The sequence below is a fragment of the Danio rerio genome, chromosome 8 (assembly GCF_049306965.1).
Source record: "Danio rerio strain Tuebingen ecotype United States chromosome 8, GRCz12tu, whole genome shotgun sequence".
Taxonomy (NCBI): domain Eukaryota; kingdom Metazoa; phylum Chordata; class Actinopteri; order Cypriniformes; family Danionidae; genus Danio; species Danio rerio.
This window is the reverse complement of record NC_133183.1, coordinates 6272489-6290132: the sequence shown is the minus strand read 5'-3', so window position 1 is coordinate 6290132 and position 17644 is coordinate 6272489. Positions and strand designations below refer to the sequence as shown.

Sequence of the window (17644 nt, the reverse complement as noted above, 5' to 3'; positions counted from 1 at the left end):
TTACAAAACAAGAATGCAGATAACCTTAGCTCAGTGTTCAGTGGAAATGTTTAAATTAAACTAAATTAAATTAAATTCCCACTTTTACACACACTGATCAGTTTAAATAGATGTAAAAGTGCACTTGTGTGTCTGCCTTTATTATTGATCTGATGATAGAGGCTGATATGACATTTAGAATGTAAGCAGTACTAAAATATCGCTTTTAGAACGAGTAATAATCCCATTAATCTAGTCAGTGAATTTAATTATTGATTAAAAAAAAAAACAAGCCATTCTCGTGACTTTGTTTTTTGTGTGACAGAAATGTAGGCAACAGCTATGTTTCCATTCAATAATGCTAACTAGTCGGCCCAATAGCCTAGTGGTTAGTGCGCAGACATGTAGTGCAGTAACACGTCAGGGCGTCCTGAGTTCGAATCCTGGCTTGAGGACATTTCCCTACCCTCTCTCTCTCCACCTTCGCTTCCTGTCTCAATACTGTCCTATTTTTAAAAAAAAGGCTAAAAATAATAAATAATAATGCTAATTAAATGTATGTGCAAATCTGGAATATCGCATCAAAGACATGTGAATAAAGCAGCGTTTCCATCCAACGAGTCAAAGAGAACAAAATAGTCACTTCCTGATTATCTGGCTCCAATATCAAGAGTAAAAACAGAATTTACTGCGATAGAAGAAACCGCGTCAATCTTTTCTTTATTTAATAACTGATGCTGTTATTAATTACTTTCACCTCAGAGGTGGCGTTTGAAGCCATGAGACGCAAAGAACAGACGCAATTAACACGCTGCAGCTCGACGCTCCGGAGGTCATTAAATATATAATAACATTAATACTAAAACGGTTAGGGCGTTTTAAACTGACCAAAACAACATTTCAGATGAGTTACAGTGTGCTCTGCCTGCTGGTTTGTCCATTTACACACATTTTAATCATCATATGATCTCTTATAACAAACCTTTTTTTAATGCACATACTGGAATTTGTTCAGTAAAAATGTTTCCATCGTAGTTTATTTGCATCTTTTCTTATCGGATGAAAAGTTTAGTAGTTTTGCGCTTATGTTTTTTTATGCCTATTTTTAACATTTATGTGCATCTTGGCATTTCCATCAACAGATTTTTTCATGTGCATATCCAAAATGGGTGGGTGGAAACAAAAGGCTTAAGGCTGATTTATACTTCTGCGTCAAACACCGGCGTATGCTACCACGCTGACGCATAGCCCTTCGCCGTGGCCGTCACCGTCACTGACGTGCACCTCTCAAAAAATGTAACTACACGTCGCAACGACGCGTAGCGTAAGCTCTGTGATTGGTCGGCTTGGTAGCGCTGACGGGTCTGGGCGGGACCGAGAGCCGCACGAATGGCGCGAGCGATTGTTTACAAGTGTGGAGTCCCGTGAAGGAGCTCCGGATGGAAAGTTTTGTTTTGTGTTCACCTCATAGTTAAAGTTGTTGCACGTCCTCCGGTTCCTGCCTCAAAATGAGTGAGTTTGAGCCACTTGTACATCCCGGAAGTGTTCAGGAAAAGCAAAAAAGCAGAGAAGAAACTCGACACAGAGGAACACTTACACCTCACTGCCCACTAGCGTTTCGGAAGTGTAATGCAGACCGACAGAGACAGCGCGCAGAAGTATAAATGCACAGCCACGCGTGTTGCATGCGCCGTGGGTTACGCCGGTCATCTGATGCAGAAGTATAAATCAGGCTTTAGGCGAGAAATACCGCTTTGTCTATAAAAAAGGGAGGAGACCAATAGAAACTCAGAGTTTAGAGTATAAAACCTGCCCCTGACCAGGTTAGATTCACAAAGTAAGTTACCACGGTAACTGACTCTGAGTTAAAGTTACCTTTCTTTCAGAAACAAGCTCGACTTACCCTTCTTTCTTGAGGTTGACCAACCTGCCATTTTGAAACAGAAAACCTAAAGTTTCTCTCATTAGGGTTAACATACTCTGAGTTTTCACTTAACCTCCTTTCTGAAATGGGGCCTAGAACTCATCCCTGAGCAAATAAAAAAACAAGTATGGTAAACTGCAGGGAAATCTTTATTTAAATTATTTGAAGTTGCATTATAAATGTTCAAAACAAGTGTTTGGTCACTGGTTTGTGTGTGCTAATATATGAAAAAGAGGGCCGAACCATTTGTAAACCAATATAGAAGAACATCAGTGAGGTCCTTATGGAAATCCAGGCAGAGGTCATCAAATAACTGTCCATGTTGAGTGAAGGAAGATCAGAAACAACTCAAGTAACCAAACGCTAGCTGACCTTCTGATGTCCAATTCAACTGTATGTGTTTATTCAGGGCTTTCTGCCTTTTTTGCGAAGGGACTGTCCTTCCCCAGAGAACGCGATGAAGTTACTGACTGTTTCATCCTGGAGACACACACAAAAAGACATAATATTGTAAAAACAACAGCGATTGAGTCACTCACTTTGCAGAAAGATAAACAAGAGCATTTTTACTTCCATATTCAGAAGATATGATATACTTCAGTAAACTAAAAAACATTTTTTCTCATTAGTATGCGAGCACAATTGCTAATTAAATGAAATTGATTTTATACACCAGATCAACATCTACGTTCATACTAAGTGAGTTTTTTTATAAGGATTCCTGATTTTAATAAGGATGCTTGATATTGGAGGAAAAAAATGACATTGGGATATGTAGATTTCTATGATACGGTTTCACCAGACGACTTGATTAAAGCTTTTTTTGAAAATAATTCACCATTTTAGATTGAATGGGGTGATTTTGTAGGGCAGTATATTGACAACTGAAGTCAGATTTATGAGCCAAAATAAAACAAATAAGACTTTCTCCAGAGGAAAAAATATTATCAGACATACTGTGAAAATTTCCTTGCTCTGTTAAACATCATTTGGGAAAAATTTAAATAAGAAAAAAATTCAAAGGGGGACTAATAATTCTGACCTCAACTGTATATACAATAAAATAAACTAACTACAAGCATAAATACATTTATTTAAGCAAACTTTTGAGCAAAGATTAAATAAATGCATGAGCAAAAATAAATCACATCCAAAATACAAGTTTGTTATATATATATATATATATATATATATATATATATATATATATATATATATATATATATATATATATATATATATATATATATATATATATATATATATATTAGGGATGTAACGGTATCAGAATTTCACGGTACGGTAATACCTCGGTATGAATGTCACGGTACGGTACGGTATTTATTGAATCATTTACAGGAAAAACAAAACTTATGAAAATACTCCAAAAAAGTGCCAAAAGTGTCAATGACATACAAATTAGCCATCTATCTGTAAGCTTTGAAACAGGAACTTCAATTTTAATAACAAAAAAATATTAAACCATGTAAAAAAATAAAGTTTCAATTTAGTATTGTTGAAAACTGATCACATTCAACATTTAATCACTCACTCACTTAGATAGAGATGGGTTTAAAGGAAAATTATCATATAACTATAATCTGGTAAAAGCTGGTATCTCTGTGTATTTACAATGTCCCCTGCAACAGAAAAAAAACCCTCTCATTTGGGACTGAGGTTTCTGGGACAAGAGAGATATGCCTTGGCCCAGGTTGACAGCAGTGGGTAACGTTGTGCATTGTCTTTCCCCCACTTGAGAGGACAAACCATGAGTAAGATAGAGGTCTCATGTCTGCATCAATCTGAACAGTGTGCTGACAACACAGCTGATAAGAACTCGTGCGACAACACCGCTATTCAGTACGCGCGCGACAACACCACTATTCAGCACGCGCGCCGCGACAACACCCGCATTAGAGTTTTCCAGCTCTTTTTCATCCCCGCTTCTTGCAGCACACTCCATTTCCGCATTACTGGATCTGTAGCGACAACAGACCGCAAGGGATGATGGTCAAGCATGGGCTGATGGGAATTGTAGTTTCCGGTACCTCCCATTCGCTTCATTCGCCTGAGCAAATTTTCTCAGAAGACCTATAGTTTTACCGAGTCATGCAACTTCGGTAATATCGAAAAAAATTAATATTGCGGTACGACGGTATTTACAATACCGTTACAACCCTAATATATATATATATATATATATATATATATATATATATATATAATATATATATATATCTCAACAGAAATTACTGTGATTGGCTGTGAAGGTCATCCGGGGTCTGTTCTTCGTAGATGGATTACTCAGTAAGCTGGATTTGGTTATTGAGGATTTGACATGATTCTGGATCGTTTAGTTCTTCAAAACTCATCTAAGAGTTGTTGTCATAGCAACAGTTCTGGTAGCTTAAATCTGGTCAGGACCAGGCTCATTCATTAAAAAAATTCAAGTTCAAAAATCTATATTAATAAAACGTATGCAATCTGGACTCCAAAATAAAAGTACTAAGACTGCCACCTTGTGGTAGAAAATGTATTGATATGAACTTTTTAGACACAAACGTGTACATTCACAATATTCAACTTTTTTTTTTTTAAAAGGATAATAATTTATGCAATCATGCACGTGTTTTGACTGCTAATACACCAGTGATTTGATGCTTCGCAAAAGCCGCAGACACCTTTAACGATATAAAAATGCTTTTTTGTTGCAAAATTAATTCATACAGTTATTCCTTACGTCGATTAAAAACACTTGAGTAGGCCTAGGCTACTATAATAAAGAAAATCTTCTCTAAATGTAGAACTAAATACATTAATATGCATTGAAATACATGATGAATACTAGGGTTGTCATAATTAATTGTTTCTTCGGTGCACCGCGATGCAGACGCGGACAATTCGGTATCGATTCAGTAATAATCATAACCGGGTATCATGTACTGACGTCATTTATCTCCTATGCGCTCTGTCGCGAGGGAGGTGAGTGCGAGTATTTACAACACTCAGCCAACTCAGGGCTGGCCCGTGGCATAGGCACCTTAGGCAAATGCTAAGGGCGCTGTATATCCAGGGGTGCGCCAGAAATGAGCGCGGTTCAGTTGGTTTTGTTTTCGATATTCTTGACACACATTCAGTTACAGACGGCAATAACTCAAAAACTCTTACCCTAAAAAGATCTAAAGTGTGTTTCCTACAAAAAGACAAAGCTGGTTATGTTTCACAGCTGTCTTTCTATTTTTCACTCGACATTACGAGCACTGCTCCGTTTAAGCCCTCGCAATATGTGTTTAGCCGGGAGAGCTCGCGCTGAGAAGAGCTCTCAGCAAGGGACCGTCGGAAAAGTGCTTCTTTTTTTCGTTTTTCTGCTCTGCTCTTCGCGAGCTCTCCCTGTTGCGAGGGCTTAAGTGTGTGTGTGTGCATGTGTGTTTGTTTCTTTGGTGCTGTCTATGTTTGTGTTTGAATGACAGACAGTGTGGTGCTGTGTGTCTGTGTGTTTATACAGACAGCTTGTTATAGCCTCCCCTCTAAAATATAACACTGTGTATGGAAAGCATCGTCAATGCACTGTGATGCACCCAGATATCGAATTGAACCGAAGCGAAGGCATGATAATCGTAACCGAACCGAACCGTGAGACCAGTATAGGTTCACACCTCTAATGAATACTCTTGACACATGAAAGTGTAAAGCCTGCCACTCACAACAAATGTGGAAAGTAATTTGTGCATCATATTTAAAAACCGTTTTTATGTCATTTTGCTCACATGGACAATTGAATATTAATCAGATGATGTCATTACGCTGCACGTCAGCCAATCGTTGCATTGCCGATCATGATTTCAGGAATCGATAGATCTGTCCACAACACACACAGCAATCTCAGATCAGTTCATCCAGACATTTTAATCTGATTCACGAACTTGTTTGAAGAACCAAATTAGCCAGAGATCAGTTATCAAGATGAACAGATCCAGGATCTGCCAAAACATTTGAGATCATTTAAACGGGGTACGAAGAACGGACCCCTGCTCACCGAACTCACTGCTGTTTACTGAGTGTAAATGCAGACACAGACACTGGAGCATTTCAAGGTCATGTTGATCAGCTGGTTTGTCTAATCTGACATACGAGCGATCCGCTGATGAATTGCGCCTGTAAAATGCTCCAGTGCCCCTGTATCTGTGGTTACTTGTAGTAAACAGTGGTGAGTTCTGTGAACTGATGACCTTCACAGCCAATCACAGTCATTTCTGTTGAGCATGTGAACACAATGGCAAATCAGAGATCGCACTCAACAGCGCTCAAAAGGTTAGCGGGAAATGGATGTTTTTAAATATTTTAGTATTGATTGGTACCAAATTCCACTACTATGACAACCCTGCAATATATTCAAGTTTACAGTACTCAAAGCATTTGGTTTCAAAACTGAAATGGTGTGCTGCAATTGGTATCCTCAAACAGTTTGAGTGAACTTATCGGGTTTTATGGTGCACTCACCAAGTCTGTTTTGCGGGGCTGTTGTCTGGCGTTACGGATGAAGGTGATCCTCCCGACTTTGAACTCATAGTTCGGAATTCCTCTATAAAAAGTAAACAAAAAAAAAATACTCTAAACATTAGCTTATTGTGAATGAGAAGTGGTCATTCAGCTAGACTGAGATATGTACCGTTTGATGTCACTGGGATCGAGGGGTGCTGGACTGGGCTCAATGCCTTTCTTCTTCCCGTCTAGACGATTCCCAGATCCTGTAAAGGCCTGTGGAAAAAAACAAAACAGAAAGACAACAAAATTACGGAGCGGACAAGCTTTATTAACAGTTTGTTAGGAAGATTAAGGTAGAAGTGATTTACTCTGAAACCGAGGTCCATGTCATAGTTACTAGGATCTGTTTCTTCTTCCTACATCAGAATGACAAACACAAGCATCCAGAAAAACACATGGAAATTACACTATTGAAATATATGTGACCCAGGAGCACTAAACCAGTCTTGTGTGGCACGGGCATATTTTTGGAAATAGCCAAAAACACACTTTATGAGTCAAAATTATGTTATTTTTTTGGCCAAATATTATTATAATATTAAGTACAAATCACATTCAAGATATTTAGTAAATTTCCAATTGTAAATATATCAAATTTTTATTCTGTATTAGTAATATGCATTGATAAGAACTTAATTTGGACATCTTTAAAGGCGATTTTCTCAATATTTAGAGTTTTTTTAAACACTCCAGATTTCCAATAGTTGTATTTCAGATAAAAACTGATCTAAGAAGCCATACATAAATGCAAAGCTTATTTATTCAGCTTTCAAGTGATGCATCTAAAAAAATGACTCTTATGCCTGGTGTTGTGGTCCAGCATAATGCGGTATATATTGTGATGAAACATATTGGTGTTTGTCAGGACATACTGCTGGTTCTTCTGGATGCTGCATGTGTCTCTCTGGTTCTTTGTATCCAAGAGGAGCATCAAAGTCCACCTGATGGACAAAAATTGTGAAAAACAAAAGGTAAGAAGCTCATCAAATCTACACTACACTGATTCACAAGTGTTTTCTGTTATTATACGGTTGTGAACTGCATTATGGGATGAGCAAGGACATTTTCACAGTATGTCTTATAATATTTTTTCTTTTAGAGAAAGTCTTATTTGTTTTTCTTTGGCTAGAATAAAAGCAGTTTTAATTTTTTAAAAGACATTTTAAGGACAAAATTAGCCCCTTCAAGCGATATTTTTTCTCGATAGCCTACAGAACAAACCATTTAAAATGTCACTTTAAGCTGTATAGAAGTGTCTTGAAAAATATCTAGTCAAATATTATTTACTGTCATCATGGCAAAGATAAAATAAATCAGTTATTAGAAATAGGTTTTTAAAACTTTTATGTTTAGAAATGTGTTGAAAAAAATCTTCTCTCCGTTAAACAGAAATTGGGGAAAAAATAAACAGGGGCGCTAATAATTCTCACTTCAACTGTACAACACCAACCCAGACTATATATCACTCTAAACTATTAAAAATGTTCATAAAAGTCACTTTTTCTAACTTTGCAAGTTTAAAAGTTGTTAAAAGAAAGATCAAGGTCACATAATGAAATTCAAATGCATTAATTCACATTTAAAAGAATATATATATATATATATATATATATATATATATATATATATATATATATATATATATATATATATATATATATATATATATATATGTGAATATTTTTACAGATATTTAATGTTTTTGAAGTCTCTTATGCTCACCAATGTTGCCTTTATTTTACTATATAGTATTATTAGACAGCAATATTAATAAATCAAATTCTCTGTGTGAATACATTTTAAAATGTAATTAATTCAGATGCAGAGCTGAATTTTGTCTTGTGAATCTTCAGAAATCATTTTAATTTTCTCCATTTTTATTAGTCTGAATGTACAGTTATGCTGCTTTATATTTTTTGTTGAAACATGATATTTTTTTCAGCATTCTTTGATGACTACAAAAACATTTTTTTTAAAGAAATACTTTATCATAAAATGTGTTTACTTTCACTTTTTAATCAAATGAATGCATGCTCGCTAAAAACATTTGATATTTAATTTTTAAGGACATGATCCGTAATCGTTATTTAATTACTATATGTTTCTTTATTTCACATTCTTCTGAGATATAAAAAATATAAAATATTTTTTAAGGTATTAAAATTATTATTATTATATCTCAGAAGAAGTGCCATAAAGTAATTACCGAGTGCAGATCAGTGTCTTTTGAATTATACGGTTTACAAGATTAATGCACCGCAAGAGCACAGAGCACACTTCACTTATGATATTTAATTCTTTAAAAAGATTGTAGTGTAAACGGCATGAATATTACATTCATAAGTTGCGCTACTGTGTATGAAATAAGCATGCCTACATTCATATCGCACTCGATGATGGACACAGCCTTGTCTGGTTTGGTCTCCATGACACGTAACTCATAGATCTGGAAGACAAGAATATCTGGTTAGCACTGCATGGTTTCAGCATGGTTTCTGCTAAATTGATCATTATACTGAAGAACAGACATAATATCACCTTTTCATTATAATTGATGGCGATCACATCTCCTGTAGTCAAACAGGCGAAATTCCTCAAAGCATTCTCTAATCTGAGATAAAAGCAGGTTCAGTTTTATATATTATATTAATGTAAAATAGTGTAAAAATAAATAAATATATACATTTTAAGACAAAATTATTAGCATTCCTATGAAATTATATATTCACATCAAGTGCTGTTTAAGAGATTTCTTTATCAACACATTTTAAAACATTAATTTCTTTAGTCTTTGCCATGCTGACAGTACATGATAGTTACTTTGCTAGTATTCAGCTTAAAGTGCTATTTAAAGGCTGCATTAATTAGGTTAATTTAGCTTAATTAGGCATCTCATTGAACAAAAGTAGTTTGTTCTTTAGCCAATCGAAAAATTCCAGGCAAACTAAAACAAATAAGAAAAATATAAAAGGAAATAATATGAAAAAAAAATTCTTGCTTTATTGAACATCACTTGAGAAAAAGCTATTAATTTCACAGGCTAATAATTGTGTCTTCAACTCTATCTGTGTGTTATACGAGCATACACAGCTTTAGGATTTGTGATATCCAGGAAGTCTGGGCTCTGTGGCTGGAATTTGGAGTATGTGGCGACCATGAGATTGACACTTTCCACTTGCACCAGACCGCCCTCTTCCAACAACAGGTTCTGCATCATCTGGAAACAAAATAAAATATGATGCACGGAGAATCCTGAAAAATAATTGGGCTTTTCACACTCCAGGTAACAGGTCATTTCTTTACCATTTGACTAAAACTTTCTGTCGTACACCACGCTTTTCCACTGAATGGTACAGTATGTTACGGATCACTTTTATAAGGCTTGCGTTTCCACTGCTAAAAGGATGCCAATGGTATTCGTTTGGTGTGTGTGGTGTACGACAGAAAGTTTCAGTCGACATCCTTTTCGCTCGAGAAAATGTCTACAGTAACGCTGTACAGGTTGTTAACATATCATATGAGAAGCACTTCTCACAAAACAAAGGCTTTATACACAAATACTTCTGTATAAATGTTTATTACTAAGTTTTCTATGAACATTGATGAAGATTTCCATTTACTAAACCTATACGAAGATACGTTTAATTGGGTGGGTGGAGGGCCCTTTGAATCTGCCATTATATGTCTTTGATAACAGGGGACAGGTTAAAGCAAAGGAGTCATAAGAGCATGAGAGAGGGCTTGGGGATACAATGAATACCATCTGTGTCAGAAAAGCATGAAAAGTATACAACATATGTTGAAACTGTCATGTATGTTTGAAAAGACACATACTGTATGGGAGAGTCCAGTTTGGATGTTTGAAACAGATACTATTCATGAGCACCAATTGTGAACTATATGTGTAAAAACAGTGATGAATACATCTGATCTTTACATTATGTGGGCCAACAAGAAGAAAGGGCTTAAAATTGGGGTCGTAAAGGAGTATGGGAGAGGCCTGTTGAACCAGTAAACAGCTGTGAAAACACAAAGGCGGGAAGAAGCAAGGGTAGAGCAAACTTGAGGAACATTAGATTGTCCTGGAGTGAGACTAAAGATGGGTCTGCTTATGGATGTCTCTGCTTTTTTGGAAAATGTTCCAATATTCTTCTGATATTCATAACCTCCAGACTGAGTTTGATTCCTTAAGAGAAAAGCTGAAAACCACAACAACATGAGTTGATTATAACTGCAGATCAATGATGGTGCTAAACAGTCTACTGTAAAGTCTGCAACTAAATGCAGCATATATGAACACATACAGCCCCTGACAGTCTCTGATATGTTACCAATTACAGAAAAACTACACACAGCAGACATTTAGGCCTTATTTGGGTTCAAAAACAAAAGGCGATGATAATAGTTAAACATGGATGTTTGTTAATGTTTAAGGTTGTTGAAAGAATTCTTTGTTCCATTGTTTTTCCAGCTTCTCTTTTTCCGGCTTTTCCATTTCTGAAAGGAATCAGAAATGTCAGAAGCACTTCAATAATCATGCGCACGTTATTATCATCAGCTTAAAAAGTTTGTTCTTTCAAATATAGACATGCAGCAAACGCACGTGAGAAAGCGAAACCGCACACGCTTCAGACTGCCTTGTAAACAACGACAGGGCACAGGGTATATTCTGCTGTTCTTGGCTTTGTGGTTGTTCATCAAGACAATAGCCCCTTTCACACATACAGACCTTTCCGGAAAAAGCTTGTATGTGTGAACAGGCCCTTTTTGAAAATACCGGTAAATTTGTTCTGGCTATTTTCCGGAAAGAGAAGTTGTAACATTACCGGCAATTTGCCGGAATGCTGCGCTGTGTGAACGCAAAAGGAAGATTCCCGTAATAAGCGCGTGCACGTCTAGAACGTGCTGACTTGAGATGTCTGCTTTAGCCAATTACAACAGTCAGACGCATTTACGTCCGCGCGGTTTGTGAGAATAAAAGCCTTTGAATATTTTTCCAGACACATTTAGCTGCTAGAAGTTAGTCAGATCACGTTTATATGTTCTTCTTTATGCCAACTGTGTAAATAATCATCTATGAGATGCTTATGATAAGCCGTTGTTTGTTTACCTTCAAGCTTTGCGTGTGCCTGTGAGCACACGCACATATTATGAACATCTCGACATGCGAAAGTGATCCTGCGAAAGTTGTTCACAATATTGATCATCCACAGAGTTTGTAATTAAGGCAAATGTTTACAAATACAAGCGCAGCCGTTTAAAGCTCATTTGTGGTGAATGATGTCAGAATTTACCGGTATTTTGGAATGGATGTGTGAATGCTCTTTTCCGGAAAATTTCCGTAACGTCCTCACCTGTGTGAACAGCGCCTTTTTGAATATACCGGTAAAGTCGTTCCGGAAATTTTCCAGATATTTACCGGTATCACTGTGTGAAAGGGGCTAATGACAAGGTTTGTTAAAGCTCGGGTCGACCATGGCTTGTTATTATATGTATATATTATAACAGTGTAATGTCTCGGCTGTGTATTTAAAACCGTACCGTACCACTCAGTGGAAAAGGGCCATTAATTAAATAGATTTTCCTCAGCAGTTATTATGTATACCATTTAAATACATTTTTATGAGCAAATATGTCATTATAAATACTTTTTGTATTTATTTACTGTATGTAAATACTTTGTGATCTATTTTTGAGCATCTTATAACATAGATATATACATTAGAAGTCGCCTAACCTGTTGTTGTCTATTGGAAGGAATGCGTCAATAGCGCCGCCATCTTGGTTCAGGGTAGCGCTCCTTTAAAACGAATGCGGGACCAAGGTACAGTGGAGGACTGTGGCCATCCAAAGCCAGAGATATACACATATACGCATATATCTATGATCGGGAGTTTTCCTGGATGTTAGTATGCAATTTTATATATTTTTTTTAATTATGAAAATTATAATTTTACATCACTTTTCTACATTGATGGATCAGTGACCGCACGGGCATTACTGACAAAAAGCTTGTGTTTGTGTGTACAGAAATGTACTATTCACCCTCCCTGTTAAATGTGATCTAATCATGTCCTGAAACACAGCTCCTCTCCTGCTTTCACTTCTCATACTGACGGAGGGAGCGATTCGTTTGTGAATGAATCTCCATTATGAACGACTCGTTCACTGAGCCGACAATAATACAAGTTTCTGGCAGCGCAGCATCTCGTTGTCATATTTCTTTTGCATTGTTTGCTGATTTTATTCAACAAAACTAGCATAAGCCGAGTATTTAGTGCGAGTTGGAGCTGCTTTGCCTGATGGTGAATGCAGTAAGTGACTGTTATCATCAATAACGATACCTGATTAGCACAAAAGTTCAGAACATACAAAAACAGAAAAAAAAATGTAATATTACCTATGAAATGTTTTGCCTTTATGCTTTGTTTTCTTTGTTTGCTCATTACTACACCTGTAGACAGCGCTAAAGTCCAGCATCTTCACGTAATAACACTGTCTTGACTAGTGCGGTTGAATGACATTTGTCCTGTGAGCACTGTACCAATGTGGCGGCGCTATAGACGCATGCTCAGGGTCCCTATGCGACATCTAGTGTATATATCTATGATCTTACAATACAAACCTAGAACCTTTAATTAAACAAGTAGCAGTGTTTTATACCCAATCATCAATGCTGATGCCACAATTATGCAAATAAGCAAATTAACCCAAGATTTAATTTAAAGTCTACATGAACCAGAAGCTGCGACTGTTTTTTTTTTTCAGATTGTGACAGTTCCCAGAGAAACAGAATATTAAATGAGAAAACAGTGGGCGTGGCTTGTTTTTTGACTGCGAGCTGATTGGATGTATTAAAGAAAACATTTCATTCAGAAAGATCAGGAAAAGGGTTTGGGAAGAGTTATTACAACCTAACAGACTCATCCTCCTCCTCACCATTTCTGTTTGTTGTCTAAACCGACAGCTGGATGGGGTGGTTAGGTATGTTAGCTACTCCTAATTCCTCAGACAGACCTAATCTAAGAATTTAACTAAAAAAAACAGAAAGTGCTTTTTTTTTATTTCAATTAAATGTTAAGGCTAATTTATACTTCTGCGTAAAACGCACGCGTATGCTAAGGCGTTGACGCATAGCCCTTCGCCGTGGCCGTCGGCGTCACTGACGTGCACCTCTCAAAAAATGTAACTACACGTCGCAACAACGCGTAGCGCAAGCTCTGTGATTGGTCAGCTTGGTAGCGCTGATGAGTCTGGGGGAGATCGAGAGCCGCGCGAATGGCGCGAGCCCAATGGAGCGATTGTTTACAAGTCTGGAGTCCCATGAAGGAAAGTTTTGTTTTGTGTTTAGCTCATAGTTAAAATTGCTGCACGTCCGCCGGTTCCTGCCTCAAAATGAGCGAGTTTGAGCCACTTGTACATCCAGGAAGTGTTCAGGAAAAGCAAAACAGCAGCGAAGAAACTCGACACAGAGGAACATTTACACCTCACTGCCAACTAGCGTTTCGGAAGTGTTAATGCAGACCAACAGAGACAGAGCGCAGAAGTATAAATGCACAGCTACGTGTGTTGCATGCGCCGATGGTTACGCCGGTCACTTGACGCAGAAGTATAAACCAGGCTTTACAAGGGCAAACATTTGGTTTTTTTAATGACATGCACAGATGAATTGTTGACCACAATACTACTAGCAATGCAAGCTATTAAAATCATATGATTTCATTTGTAGTTTAACTGAATTGTATTTAATTGAATTGGATTTATTTGAACTGAATCGAGGAATGTACATTGTAAAACATTAGCATGTGAATACTTAAAGGGCACCTAGGTTACCCCTTTTTTCAGATTTAATACAAGTCTTTTGCGTTTCTAGAATGTGTATATAAAGTTTCAGCTCAAAACACCCATCAGATTTTTCATTATACCTTTTACAAGATGCTGTTTTATACTAATATGACTTTAAGGCGAGTTCTCCCCGCCTACTGTTTCTACGTGCCTTCCCACGTGCTTTAATCTCATCCCCCGGCTGTGTCAGACAACAGACAGACTTAAAGGAATAAGGTCTCGCATAGCATTTGTGAGAAATACTACAGTAAGAACTTTACCAATGAGTGTTGTGCAGTTGCATTGATGAGTCACACGCAATATCGTTACAAAGTTCACGCGCACACACACAGATACACACGTACACCACAGCTGAAACACACTCATACACGCAGGCAGGCAGGCAGGCAGACAGAGCACGCTTAGCTTAGCACTGTTTTTGCACTCAAATGTGGCAGGATACAGGCTAATCTCCACTGCTGTGTGGATATCTGTTATGTTATTGTACACAATAAATCTGATTTAACGTCCACAAACCAGGATTGAAGCATCTTCCTTTATAATTGTTCTGACACATGGCTGTGGTGATGAAGTAAAGCTGAAGTAAATCGCTGTACTTCATTACACACGTGCACTGTTTTAAAACATTTTAAACATGTGAAACTCACTTATGATCCCATTTGATGATGATTGCTGATCCTAGCGAACAGAACAGGCCTTTTATTCCTGGTTGCCTTGCGTATGTCTGGTCTTGTTGACATATACACGTGACTACCGGGACATGTTAATGCGCGCAGCTGTCAATCAATTCGGTGGGCGAGGGGACCGCACTCCTACATAAAGTTGCGGTCGGTCTGAAAACCGCTCCAATTGGTCCACTGTTTTTATGTTGTTAAATTGAAAAAAAAAGGACTGGGTGTGTTTATATCACCCCAATACGATGGTCTATACACTATATATACACATATGTTTGTCCAAGTAGCTTGAAAAGTAGATTTTTCACCATAGGTGCCCTTTAATATAAATTATTAACCCTGTAAATAATGAGCAGTGTGAAACATGAAGCAAGAGAATCTAGTTTAGGATTATTGAGAGTTAACCAAACCCTAATGTGTCAAGTGCAGGATCTAATAACAGTGTGTATCGTGTGTGTGTGTATAGTTTATACCCAGTGCGGGAGGTAACAGAAGCCTTCATCTGCCACAAACTCCAGAACGCCACAGTGCGTCATTCTGTCCGAATTCTTGTTGGTGAGTTTGAACAGCATGGGGTACGTGATGTTTAGTCTGCCTAAAAACACAAGCCACATATGTAATCAATACACAGGACATGACAAAAATAGATGAATTCACTTTTATTGCAATGCATGCCACTTACTCAGCTGGTCCAAAGCAGACGGGGGCATAATAACTGCAAATACAACACGCATTAGTTCAGTGAAACATGAGGTTTATGAAACAAAACTGTTATACAGAGTTAAAGATCATCACATACTCTTTCCTCCTTTCTCCACATCTGAGCGGTCGTTGGGTCCCGCCAGCATGGAGACTGAATAACAGCGGTACTGTGTGGAGAAACGGTTCTGGAAAACTCGCCCCACATGGGGCTCAAACATGTTGAAGGAGAACTGATGAGGATGAAAACAGACATTAATAACAATCAAAACACAAACGTGAATCATTTCAAATGATTTTCTGTCAGATTTATTAGCTCCGCTGCTAAATTTTTATTATTTTATATTTTTCCCCCAAGTTCTGATATTTTCAACACATCTCTAGATATAATAGTTTTAATAACTTATTTCTAATAACTGATTTTTTTTTAACTTGATGGCAGTAAATACTATTTTACTAGATATTTTTAATAAACTGAATATATTGAGCTTAAATTTAAAGGCTTAACTAGGTTAATTAGGCAAGTCATGGTAATTAGGCAAGTTGGTGTATAACAGTGGTTTGTTTTGTAGCTAATTGGGAAAAAAAACTTTGCTTAAAAGGCTATAATATTGACCTTAAAATGGTAAAAAGTGATTTTATTCTAGCCAAAATAAAAGAAATAAGAGTTTGTCCAGTAGAAAAGAAAAATATGATGAGAAATACTGTGAACTTTTTCTTCCTCCATTAAACATCACTTGAGAAATATTTGAAATATAAATATTGGACAGGAGGGATAATAATTTTGCCCTCAACTATATATAGGTCAAAATAAGAAATATAGGCATCAAATTAAATGTACAAAAGCTATTTTATATACATAAAGCACCTTAACTGCATGTCTATCAAGTAACATTGCTGAAAATAATGTTAAAATATTAATGAAAGGACATTCAGAAAAAAACATACATTGATGTAAATAATAAATATGGTTACTCTGACTTCTACTTTACTAAAATATATAAAAGTCAATATACGTTTTTTGTTGCATTTTAAGTAATTAAATCTACTTGAGGTAACACCAAATCTTTTAATGTCATCAAATTATTCTTCTAAATATGTCTGACTAGATTTAATAAACAAATACCTAAGAGAAACATTTATTTATTTAGTTCTACTATTATTGCTTTAATAACTAGGTTACAACTAAAATCAATTTGGAATAAACTTCCTCACATTTCAATAACACAAACAAACAATTCTATAATATCTGCCACAGTGACAGTGCAGCTTTCCACTGCTTTTTAGCTTAGCATTAGCTAGCCTGTTTTGACTGTAACAAACAATAGAAAACCGAATGCTGAAATGCAAATGTAAAGGTAGTTCAGAATCGATTACTCACCATATTAGTTGTTTATCTGCCTGACAGCAGAAATTCAGCAATGATTGGAGTAATACTGATGATGACAACTCAATAACAAACAGTTTCCTTTCAGTGGGAAGTGCGCTACAGGCAGGATGTGACGCAACAAAACAACAAACCAAACGTTATCCAATCGCGTCTCTTTTTCAAGCTGAGGCTTCTTCACGCCTTTTACATGAACACTATTATAAATCTGTATTATATCTTTAAAATATTTATTTTAAGTTGTATACTATCGTCGTGCTTTTACTATACCATGCTACATCATACAACTTACCAGGCGCTCAGCACAGGGACGCAACAAAAGAACAAACCATCAGACCAAATATTGTCCAATTACGTCTCTTTTTTAAGCTGAGGCATTTTCTCGTCCTTTACATAACCACTAATATAAATCTATATTGTTATTCTTTTAAAATACATATTTTAAAATGTATTTTTTAAAAATCGACGTGCTTTTATTGTATTAAAACTTTTATTATGTTACAGCTTTACAAGCGCTCAGCTATGTATTTGATTGGACAGAAGATTCCCAGCCCTAACCCATGCCATTGGCTGATATGAGCACCTGTCACT

At 36.6% G+C, this 17644-nt stretch overlaps 1 protein-coding gene across 2 annotated transcripts; it reads right to left on the bottom strand.

The window, feature by feature from the left end:
- Positions 1 to 2033: 2033 nt before the first annotated feature.
- Positions 2034 to 17156, bottom strand: ufd1l (ubiquitin recognition factor in ER associated degradation 1). Of its 2 annotated transcripts, none has more exons than NM_001002451.1 (12): positions 17048 to 17156; positions 15767 to 15899; positions 15650 to 15682; positions 15441 to 15562; positions 9535 to 9665; positions 8987 to 9059; positions 8826 to 8894; positions 7321 to 7389; positions 6757 to 6804; positions 6573 to 6661; positions 6404 to 6485; positions 2034 to 2383 (listed from the first exon to the last, which is right to left on the bottom strand). In NM_001002451.1, exons 1-12 carry the CDS (start codon positions 17048 to 17050, stop codon positions 2309 to 2311), a joined length of 927 nt encoding a protein of 308 aa, NP_001002451.1. In that variant the 5' UTR covers positions 17051 to 17156; the 3' UTR covers positions 2034 to 2308. The 2 variants fall into 2 exon arrangements, 1 of the variants encoding a protein (NP_001002451.1); XR_012383672.1 differs by lacking the exon at positions 2034 to 2383 and adding an exon at positions 4195 to 4747 and having other exon boundaries at positions 5560 to 6485.
- Between the last annotated feature and the right edge of the window lie 488 nt (positions 17157 to 17644).